Here is an 11,862-nt window from a genome sequence, read left to right as displayed (position 1 = left end):
AGCAACAACGTATTTTTTGATTTATTTTGCTGCTATGAGGAAACTATCCAAATAGGAACAAGATCTATAGCTATGAGGAAACTTTACCATTTCCCTCATAGTTACTTTACTGGTTCCCTCATAGTTACTTTACCAGTTTCCTCATAGTTTAACATGTCAAACAGTGAAAGTATGAGGAAACTTCAAGTTCATCACTGGTTATTGACTCACACACACAAAATTCTCCTTAAGTCAAATGAAGTTTGACTTCCTGATGACAGCTTGAAGCCAAAACGCGATCTACACATGACTATGCCATGAGAATAAAGGCATTTTAATGCTTTAAGAGAGTGCCTTGGAGTTTTCTTCCTGTTTCTCTACTTCATGAATCCCTTTTCCTAAGAGCACCTCAAGCAAACTCTTTTCTTGGGTCCTAGAAGCATTACTTCCTATGATTTTTCCCCTGAAGACTTGTTGAATCACATATAGCTTCCTTTTCCTTTTCACACATTTTACACCTTGGTCAAGGTACTGGCATAGATCAGGGAAGGCAATGACAGGAGAAATATCCTAGCATACATGTTTGGATAGAGTGGGAAACCAGAGGACGTGAAGGAAACTCGCATGACACAGAGAGAACATGCAAACTCCCACAAACAGACACTGGTCCAACTGGGAAGTGAACTGTGAACCATGTTACTGTACCACTGCACCACTGTGCTGCCCCTGAATAGTATATGCAAATTATGAACTCATTTCCTCATCAGCTGCTCAGTTTCATAAAAATAATTTATTAATAGTGACATTTTCATGGGATTCATAGGCTGAAATGTATCTTTTAATTTCATATTTCCACCTACTTTACTGTTTACTCCTGACTGTAACCAGGATTATTTTAATAGCTAACTGGTTAAGTAACACCAGTTAATATTGTATTCATCAGTGAAAGGCTACTGTTAGCTGGAAGGCTTCATTTTAAAACAATGAGCCTCTCACCTCTGATTTTACCTGTCATTGATGCTATTGGAAGTGAAAACAGTTCAACAATGTACAAATGAGTTCTTGAAATATTAAGTGTCCATCCAAAATACTAGTCCCTACTGTCCATACGTAAACCTGTGTCCTTGTGACCCCATCAGATCTTTCAAATGTGGTCACAGGAAGCTCACCACTACCTCTGTTTCTTACAGCCAAACACTTGCAAGTTTTTTTCCCGTGTGTGATTTGAAAAGTCTTGAAAAAAATCAGTGCATAGCTGTGTGGTTCACATGTAGCTCCACCTGAAATGGGAGTAACACTCCGCTGGTAGGTGTGATTGCACAGTATTTATACGCATGGATTTGCACTTTTAACCAAACTGTTGATTTCACTATTAACGCTCCTACACGACATCAGAGACGTCATAGGAGATGGCTAAAAATCCTGGACACCGTGGTAGCCCTGATAAGGTAAGAGGAAAACAACTCTTTTTTTTCAGTCTATTTAGCCTCAGTTATGTATTGAATAAATCTGTAGTTTTTCATATTTAAGAATACATGTATTTATGCTTAATAACTCAAAGACTTACATTAAAAGATTATTTTTATTATTTACTTTTTTCTTTACGAGCATAGCATTTATTTTCTATTTTTGTTCTGATTTTTGATGCAGGAGCAGTTCTTTTTCAGGAAATTAGGTTTATATGTTGTAGTGCAGTTTCAGTTTTGGGTTATGATTAAATAAAAAAGCTGAACAAAGTCTCACTGCACAGGGTGGGCAAAGATTTTCCAAGAATTCAAGTAATTCTTGCATTTGTAATTCTGTAATTCTACACTTACAGCTTATTTGTTTTGCATTTAAACTTGACATAGAACAAGCACTTATGTTGTATTTCAGGCTGAAGCCCATGATGCAACACACTCCTGGGCTATGGCTGGTAAACCTCGACAAGGGCCAATATATGAGCATAAAAAGACTTCAAATGCTATATATTAATACACATTAAGTTTTATTTGTAAAAATGAGCAAACAATGACGGCAGTTTCTATGACTATCTGTCTGTCTGTCTGTCTGACTGACTTACTGACTGACTGACTGACTGACTGATCAGTGTTTGCCCAGCCCTCATAATGAAGTGAGTACAAAGGAAAGATGACAATCAATTATCAGTCAGAAACTCATTGAACAGAGCCTCATTTCACTATTGAAGGTGTGAAGTGGTTCTGCATCTCTCACTAAAAACCTGAACAAATAAAACACAGAAATTGAAAAAAAAAAAAAAAAGAAATCCAATACGGTGACAAGATAATGTTCCAGTTCAAGTTGTCAAGTTGATCTAATGATAAGATGGACATAGCATCTTCACAGAGAACACAAATAATCTGTGCTTATATGATTATTTAACAACCTGTGCACTTCCATCCAACAGCTGACTTCACTGTTATCTTTACTGTCTCTCATCACTACAGGTTTTCTGTGGAGGATTTGGTCCCACTGAAGTGGCCACTCAGGGATTTGTGGTTCTTTGTTACCAGGTGAGAAACAAACCATTATTATTCCTTTCAGCCTTTTCATCATTGACAAACATACCTGGGTTTTCACTTCATGCTGTTTTTGGTTTCATACACAGCTTAAGAGCAGCGCTGAAGGTATACTGAACAAGAAATATGAGTACTTTACTGCCATTTCTTACCGGTCTCAGATTGTAGCTGGAACAAACTTCATATTCAAGGTAAGTGAATATGAACTGTTTATTAAAATGTTTGTATGCCTCTGAATACCTGTAGAACTACTTGTGACATTGAGATGAGTCTGTTAAGAGGAAAAAAAGAGTGGAAACACTACGTTGTTCATCATTTTAAATATATACTTACTCTTTCCTGTAGATCCATGCTGGAGGGGAAAACTACGTCCACATGTCTGTCTTCTGGGCACTGCCCTGCAATGGAGGAGGGGTGACGGTGATGGGTGCACAGGAGAACAAGAGTAAAACTGACCCCATTGTACCTTTCTAATGTGGCCACAGTAAACCTACCTGCACCTCTGGGTTTTTATACAGAGTGTTTTGTTTCTGTCACATCAATTAAAGAAATGATTGATTGATTGATATATTGACTGATTGATTGATGTATTTATTTTGAATATGAATGTCAAAACAGAAGAAAATAAATAAACAAAACACATAAACATAAGTCATAAGACAAAAGACATATTCGAAAAGGAGTGAGAAGACATACGGTTTATAAACTCCCACCCCTTCTCCTTACATAATTAATAACAATAATAACCTTACTAGTCTGATCATATCTATACTATATACTATAATATGACTGATACTTATTATTAAATAATTTAATACACATTTTTAATACACATATACATATACATATACATACATACATACATACATACATACATATATAATATATATACACACACACACATACACACCTGTACATACATACACATACACATGCACATACACATACTTGTCCATCCTTATAACACCCAGTGATACTCAACACCTCCCTCATCCCTGTACCTCGGAAAAATTGTGTCTTTGTACCTCCTTTTAAATTCTTTCATGCTAATTCTTTAAAAATTCTTAATAATTCTTTAAAATGGGCATATTAATCATATTAAACATGGCTGTGGGTATATGGTGTTGAGACCTTCATATCTTGCTTTTCAGATTAAAACACATTTTAATGAAGCATCAAACATGGTTTTGTCGTGATTCTTGACGCAGCTGTAGCTTTTTATCATGATTCCTGGTTTGTACTTTATAGGTCCATTCCAGTTTTTGGGTTACTTGCCAAGCTGTATATGTGTGGTTTGATCAATTAAAAAGAAAAGGACCCTCAATCATTTTGGTGGAAGGTGGAAACAATGAAAGACTATTTTAATAGAATAAGACTTATCTCCTACAAAGTGGCAGCTGTTGAAATTATTTTTTGGTAGGATGCAATATTCAAGTCAGTTTTTGGACGCACTGTAATCACATAGGGCCAGCTGAGGTGGCTCGGGCATCTGTGGTGATTTGGGCATCTGTTTCGGATGCCTCCTGGACGCCTCCCTTGGGAGGTGTTCCGGGCATGTCCCGCCGGGAGGAGACCTCGGGGAAGACCTAGGACACATTGGAGAGACTATGTCTCTCGGCTGGCCTGGGAACGCCTCGGGGTCCCCCTGGAAGAGCTGGAGGATGTGTCTGGGGAGAGGGAAGTCTGGGCATCCCTGCTTAGACTGTTGCCCCCGCGACCCAGCCCCGGATAAGCGGAGGATAATGGATGGATGGATGGATAATCACATAGCACCACTCGGATATGCCAAAACACATGCACCACTATTTTAAAATGTTCAATTGAATTAAAATAAAAAATGTACACTATGTCTTTTCAGTCATTTATTTTTTGTGTGTAAATTTCACCCATCTATCCTTCAAACATGAACATTTTTCCATGGCTTTATTGGTAAAGTCAGGCATGCCACTGACAAGTGTTTTTTCCGCTGATATTATGGATAATGCATGTAGACTAGGGATGAATGTAGTGGGGGTAGATTGCATAGCATAAACTGCAAGTTATCCTGTGGGCTAAATGGCAGAATTTTTGTTATCACTCCTACCAGAATTTGAACCCTGATCTCCTGCATTGTAGTGATTAGTGATTCCCACTGAGCTACCCAGCTATTGGTGCAATGGCCAGTAGTATTACTGAGCTGTCGGCTGATTTATACTAATATATAGTGGATGTACATCATTTAGTCTTGCTCATTTTAACCCTTTCATGCATAGGCCACTCCAGTGGACAGCTATTCTACAACTGTTCTCTTGTATATTCATGGGTTTTGATGTTTAAGTTCCATATCAGCCAAAACAGTGAACACTTACGCACCATCCCATACACTGACATTCAGACCATTACTGTAACTTTGCTGTTCATGATAAACCTGATCTGCAGTAACATGTTTAAGTGTAAATCAATTATTTGTTAGACAAGAAGTTTTTTTTGCATATTATCTCCATGAAGTGAGTAATTACTAGCATTAGAATATGTTAAAATGTGAGAAGACATCAGATTAGTAGCATAAAAATGTTTTTATTTCATTGTTTTCATATCACTTTCTGATATTGAGTTTTAAACATGTTTCTTTACTTCAAAAATTAAATGTATGGATATTTTTGTAACTCCAGAGGAAAAAAAAAACTTGATCACATTGGTTTTTTCATGCCTACAGAGTAATAAAAAGACTGAAGAAAAAAATCTTGACTAAGGTTCTTACAGTTCATGCATGAAAGGGTTAAAAGTAGCTCACAGGCTGAAAAAATGTGGCTAACCCTGGTTTAGATGATCTTCTGTGATATTTCATTTCTGCGGAAGGTTTTGATTCTGGATTCTGGGATGCGACTTTCACTCCTGTGGGTGGTTCTTTGGTGCAGATTTCCCCCACCCCGAGGCTCTCCTATCTCTTGTATTGGATTTAGAGAGTGTATTATGGTAAACAGAGAGCCTGCAGTGCAATTTTTGCACCCTAAACAGGAATCACGTCACTTCTAAATGACTGAAAACATTTTTAAACTACACTTGAATGCAGATTATACACAGTACCCACAGGTTGTATCTTTAATATCTGTGCTGAGTGCTGTCCTGCAAAGAGACAGTCAGCTCGCAAATGGAAGTTAAAACTCCGTCATGTAAAGAAGAAGACATATATGAACATGATCTAAAACGCCACCATCTTCTGTGAGTCAAAACTCATTTGAAAATGGAAAAGTGGAAAATTGTTTTGGAGACAAAAGAACGCAAACTTGGAATTCTTTATGGAAACTACTGACGCTATCGTCCAAATGAAAGAGTAGAAGCTGATATCAGTGATCACTCCAAAAGCTGCATCTTTGATGGTATGGGGGTGCATTAGTGTCTGAGGAATGGGCAGCATCAGTGCTTATGAGTATATACAGGTTTTAGAGAACCCACACAACGTCTGTTTCAGAGAAGACCTTGTATATTTCAGCAAGACAGAACGAAAGCGCACAATGAATTTACTACAACAACATGGATTCATAGAGGAAGAGTGCCGGTGTTGAACTGGTCTGCCTGAAGTCCAGACCTTTTCTCTTCTATCCACTTTAGAAACTATGACTCAGAACTGCCTAGAAAGTAAAACTCAGGTGTCTTTGCCATGTAGACAGTGTGTAGGTAAATATGGAGAATCATCGAATAATATACTAGAGCATAGATGACAGATTTAGTAGAAGATGAGTCAGAAAAGGACTGGGGTGGAGTTTATTAGCTCAAACAGGAAATAGTCTAAGTTTTTACAATACAAATAGACAATATATTATTCCAGTCAGTTCAATCAAATTTCATTGATGCTGCATGTTTCGTGTTTTTTTTGTTTTGTTACATTTATACTTCTTTTTAGACCAAACTTCATGTGTGGCTTAAATCACACAGACAAAAGAGGTAAATCAAAGCTAAGGAACAGACTCCAACCCAGTCCTTCTCTAACATACATTTTCTACTAAATCTGTCGTCCATGCTTGTAGTATTTAGATGATGATTCTCTAAATTTACCTACACACTTCCTGCATAATAAAGACGGCTGACCTTTACCTTCCACATAGTTCTGAGTGATATTTTCTAGGCTGGATACAAGAGAATGTTTCTGTATATGATAAAAGATAAAATTATGTAAAATATTGTCAAATTATGAACATAAGCATATTTAAAGTATGACTTTACAGAGTAATTCTTAGCATTGTACAATATTTTCCACGTGTCAAATCATACAGTAGATGATTAAAAAGAACTTCAGTCACAAGGTAAAAGAAAATTAAAACGTGGTAATGATGTGCAACCAAATGTGGTTGCGTAGAACTGGCTGGTATTTTGCATATTAACCTGAATGTTTTTCTCATTCCTATGAATACAAGTTCCTCAATCAATATTTTTCTCCTAGGAGCTAAACAATGCATATCTCATTTTTAGAAGAAACAAACCTTTATTTTCTTGAAAACATTGTCATGATGTGCAACCAAATGTAGTCGAGTAGAACTGGCTGGTACTTAGTTACCTGAAACAACATGACACTGATAGGTGACAGTAGAACAGCACTCAGCACTAGTATCAACATTTGGAGTTGAGCATTAGGTGGACTGTATTCATCTGACGTGTCTCAGCCATAAAACCATTTAACATTTCATGTCAGAACTCTTGGATGTAGAAGATATCAATGACTGTGTTGTGATGGACTGAGTACGTAAACTGAACCCACACGCAAGACCCAGAGACGGACGTAAAAGTTCACAGTGTTTATTAAACACAGTGTTAACTGACAGTTCTCTGATAGTGATAATGAACAGAATCTTGAGAACACAGAGTCTCGGGTTCTTCTCAGAGTTAGTGAAACGGACCGGAGACGAAAACCCACAGGAACGGTAAAGCCCGTCGGGAATCCGACTACGTAGGGAAAAGCAGAGGGAAGTCAGTGGCAGAACCAGGTCATACACGGGCAGGCAGACGGAAAGGCAACAGGACATATGGATCAGGCTAGCTCACGTACCGTTAAACAGGCGATCAGGTCGAACACACGTTGAGTCGTTGGAGGCAGAGGCACAGACAAGGGTTAGGCAAACAGGCAAAAATCAGAGATGGCAAACCGGGTCATACACAGGCAGACTGACAGACAGGATCCAAAAACACTGGTAAGTATCTCACGAGGAAAATACGAACTGGCAACAGACAGGAGGAAACACAGGGCATAAATACACAAGAGGGAGGGAAGACAATGAGACACAGGTGGAAAAAATCAGGGCGGGGACAGGTAATCACACAGGTGACACAGATTAGGGAAAGGAAGCACAGACACCAGACATGACACATGAGGAGAACTTAACAAAATAAAACTGGAAATGACAGACAAAACACACAAGACAGACAAAACCAGACTAATGTCTGGTGGCAGACGTGATGTGTATTTGATAAATATCACTGCATCAAATCTACTGGTAGTAAATTAGAAATTTAGTAAAGAAATGAAAACATATGAAACACTTTGATGATTTTGTTTGTTCAAATCTCACTGATTTACCTATTTTTGCCCAAATCTGTTCTTGTTTAACTGACTGTCTCTTTTTAAGTTATGTATAAAGTTAAGTCTAAAAAGAAAAATACAAAAACTGTATAAAAATAGAAGTTATGAGTGTGTTGTATCTCCTTCTCAACATGTATTGTCTTATTTACATAAATAAACTACTTGTGCTTAATAATATACTGTATGTGAGTTTGATGATCTTGTTTGGTTTTGGTTGTAGTCTGACCTCAGCATTACAAAGTATCAGAGATAAATCTTATTCTATTAAAATAGTCTTTCATTGTTTTCACCATTCACCAATATGACTGAATGTCTGTTTCCTCCTTATTGATCAAACCACACATATACAGCTTGTCAGATAACCCAAAACTGGAATGGACCCATAAAGTATAAACCAAGAGTCATGATAAAAAAAAGCTACAAGAATCACAACAGAACCACATTTGATGTTTCATTGAAATGTGTTTTAATCTGAGAGGTAAAATATGAAGGTCTCAACACCACATACCCACAGCCATGTTTTAATCTGATTAATATGCTGATTTTAAGAATTATTTATTTTATTGATGTGAAAGAAGCAAAACACTCTGTATTCAAACCCAGAGGTGTTGATGAGTTTACTGTGGCCACATTAGAAAGGTTCGATGGAGTCAGTTTTAGTCTTGTTCTCCTGTACATCAACCAGCACCACTCCTCCTCCATAGCAGGGCAGTGCCCAGAAGACCTTCGCGTGGATGTAGTTTTCTCCTCCAACAAGAATCTACAGGAAAGAGTAAGTATATATTTAAGTTGGTGTTTCCATTCTTTTTCCTTAAACAGACTCTTTTCCATATCACAGTTAATTCTGCAGGTATTCAGAGGCTTTTACTTACCTTGAATATGAAGTTTTTTCCAGCTACAATCTGAGCCCGGTAAGAAATTGCCGCAAAGTCATCAAAAACCTTGTGTGCTTTTGCCTGGGCTCTGGTCTTGAGCTGTGTATGAAACCAAAAAACAGCATGAAGTGAAGACCCAAAAACTGTTTAGCAAAGACAAAAAGAATAAAAGAAACAACAATGGTTTATTTTTTTTTTTACCTGATGACAAAGAATCACAAATCCCTCTGTGGCCTCCTCAATGGGACCGTATCCTGGAATCACCTGTTAGGATGAGGTCAAGTTGACAGAGAAGTTTAGATGCAAGTGCTCAGCTATCAAATGTTCACATAAATAAACTTTTTTGCAAAATTAAGAATTAATTAAATTCCTACATTGATGTGGGAAAAAAAGGAAAATGAGGAACTCCTCTTGATGTCGTGAAACTTTTTAATAATTTCTAACCCAAAACCAGAACTTTACTACCACTTCTAAACTTAACTTAATGAAAACTTTATAAAATCTGCTGGTGCAGTAACGATCAGAACAAAAATAAAAATGATTATTGGAATCATTAACAACAAATAGCTAAATGCATGTTTCCATATGAAACATACATTTTAAATACACTTTGTTTTACTTCAGTTAAAGACTTTAAGATAAAATCATGAGGTGAAGACCAGTGAACTGTCTGTCAGGGATAAACAGACTGAATTAACACAAACAAAAAAATAATGTTTTCCTCTTACCGGGCCGGGGCCGCCATGTGTGATGGGGAGTGCTGCCATCTCCTACAATGATGTACAGGAACGGTAATAGTGAAGTCAACAGTTTGGTTACAAGTCTTCCCTTTCTGAAGCTCATCTTGTGCCCCTGTATAAATACTGCATATTCACGCCTACCAGCAGAAAGTTTGTCACATTTTGGGTGGAGACGCAAATAAACCACAGAACTGACTCTGTATGGATTTCATTATAAAAACAGTCACCTGTTTCCTGCTTTACATGACCAACATTCTCAAGATAAGATATCTTTCACATGACATTAGATTTGTTTTAATATCAGCCACATTGTAAGTCTTTGGATGTAAGATACAGAGACATTTGTGAGCTCGCAAATGCATGTTAAAACTCTGTCATATAAAGAAGAAGCCAAAACAGACACAGAAAAAATTATTAGACCACCCTTGTTTTCTTCAATTTCTTGTTCATTTTAATGCCTGGTACAATTAAATGTACATTTGTTTGGACAAATATAATGATAACAAGAAAAATAGAGCAAAAGAGTTTAATGTCAGAGCTGATATCTATTCATTTTCCATGGTTTTCTTGATAATAACCAAAATCACTTCAGTTCTTACATCAATAGCTATGGCATTGTACTGCCAAAAACAGTGCTTTTAGACATTCCATGTTTTCTTTTCTGTCTGTTTTGGTCACATGATTCACACAGGAGTTAGGACTTGATTGCATAACCGTTGTTTTTGATGACTTTTGATGGTCTAATAATTTTTCCCGCGACCGTATATGAACCTGATTTAAAATGCCATCATCTTCTCTGAGTCAAAGCTCATTTGAAAAAAGAAAAGTAGAAAATTGTTCTGTGGACAAAAGAACCCAAACTTGGAGTTCTTTATGGAAACTACTGACACTGTCGTCCAAATGATAGAGTAGAAGGACCGTCCAGCCTGGTGTCAGTGTTCACTCCAAAAGCTGCATCTTTGATGGTATGGGGGTACATTAGTGTCTGAGGAATCTGCAGCTTGTACATCTGGAAAACACCATCAGTGCTTATGAGTATATACAGGTTTTAGAGAATCCACACAACATCTATTTCAGAGAAGACCTTGTATATTTCAGCAAGACAGAATGAAAGCACACAATGAATTTACTACAACAACATGGATTCATAGAAGAAGAGTGCAGGTGTTGAACTGGTCTGCCTGAAGTCCAGACCTTTTCTCCTCTATCCGCTTTAGAAACTTCTACTCAGAACTGCCTAGAAAGTAACAGTCAGGTGTCTACCATGCAGACAGTGTGAAGGTAAATTTGGAGAATTATTGACTAATATACTTGAAGCATAGACAACAGATTTAGAAGAAGGTGAGTCAGAAAAGGACTGCTTTGAAGTTTGCTCCTTAGCTCAAACTCAAACAGGAAACAGTTTCTTAAGAACGTTAGGTTATCAAAAATTTGTATCGTTCACCTCACCAACTGGGTGGAGCTGCTGACAATACAACACTGAAATTCTTAAGAAGCTGTTTCAAAACATATTAACGAAATATCTGACTCTGATTACAAATGAGTGACCAACACTCTCACACATGAACCTTTGATCCAAGACTTTTCTGCTGTTTAAAAACAAATAAAAAAAAGATATGATAAAGATTTGCTTTTCTAGAAAAGCACTCGAAGAGTGCAGACCTCCGCCAAGGCAAATCAGTGACCCCCCCACCCCCGATCACCACCAAAATTTAATCATTTGTTCCTTGTGCCAGTATCAACATTTCCTGAGATTTTCATCCAAATCCGTCCATAACTTTTTGAGTTATCTTGCACACAAACAGACAGACAGACAGACAAACAGACAAATTAACGCCGACAAAAACATAACCTCCTTGGCGGAGGTGGTAAGGTAAAGTAAGGTAATGTGAGATAAGATAAGATAAGATAAAATATTCCTTTATAGTCCCACAGGGGGAAAATCCACATTTACATCAGCAGGAGTGGAGCACAAACAAAGCACACAAGAGCAAAAAAGAGCAAAATCAAAAATAAAGACAAATCAAAGAAAGCTATAAATCCTATTTACAGCTGCGCACATGCTGAACATGCCACAGGTTGGATAGAGAGATAAGGGAGATACTTATACTCACACTTACATACACACTATATACTCTTATCACCATATTATGCTATTATATTTTTGTCTTATTCTATTAAAATAGTCGGTAACA

At 37.2% G+C, this 11,862-nt stretch overlaps 2 protein-coding genes across 3 annotated transcripts; one reads left to right on the top strand and one right to left on the bottom strand.

The window, feature by feature from the left end:
• The first annotated feature begins 1,388 nt into the window (after positions 1-1,388).
• LOC115411717 (cystatin-B-like) lies at positions 1,389-3,044 on the top strand. Its single transcript, XM_030123932.1, has 4 exons — positions 1,389-1,427; positions 2,403-2,492; positions 2,588-2,689; positions 2,844-3,044. The coding sequence occupies exons 1-4, from the start codon at positions 1,389-1,391 to the stop codon at positions 2,970-2,972; spliced, it is 360 nt and encodes a 119-aa protein (XP_029979792.1). The 3' UTR covers positions 2,973-3,044.
• Positions 3,045-8,494: 5,450 nt separating this feature from the next.
• LOC115410932 (cystatin-B-like) lies at positions 8,495-11,333 on the bottom strand. Of its 2 annotated transcripts, none has more exons than XR_003934151.1 (5): positions 10,556-11,333; positions 9,656-9,697; positions 9,129-9,191; positions 8,921-9,026; positions 8,495-8,812 (listed from the first exon to the last, which is right to left on the bottom strand). XR_003934151.1 is itself a non-coding variant. In XM_030122768.1 (5 exons), exons 2-5 carry the CDS (start codon positions 9,692-9,694, stop codon positions 8,684-8,686), a joined length of 333 nt encoding a protein of 110 aa, XP_029978628.1. In that variant the 5' UTR covers positions 9,695-9,697; positions 10,556-11,333; the 3' UTR covers positions 8,495-8,683. The 2 variants fall into 2 exon arrangements, 1 of the variants encoding a protein (XP_029978628.1); XM_030122768.1 differs by having other exon boundaries at positions 8,925-9,026.
• Between the last annotated feature and the right edge of the window lie 529 nt (positions 11,334-11,862).

Source organism: Sphaeramia orbicularis, chromosome 20, assembly GCF_902148855.1.
Source record: "Sphaeramia orbicularis chromosome 20, fSphaOr1.1, whole genome shotgun sequence".
In the NCBI taxonomy this organism is placed as follows: Eukaryota; Metazoa; Chordata; class Actinopteri; order Kurtiformes; family Apogonidae; genus Sphaeramia; species Sphaeramia orbicularis.
Note: the sequence above shows the minus strand (reverse complement) of the source record. Positions and strands in the feature narration are given on the sequence as shown.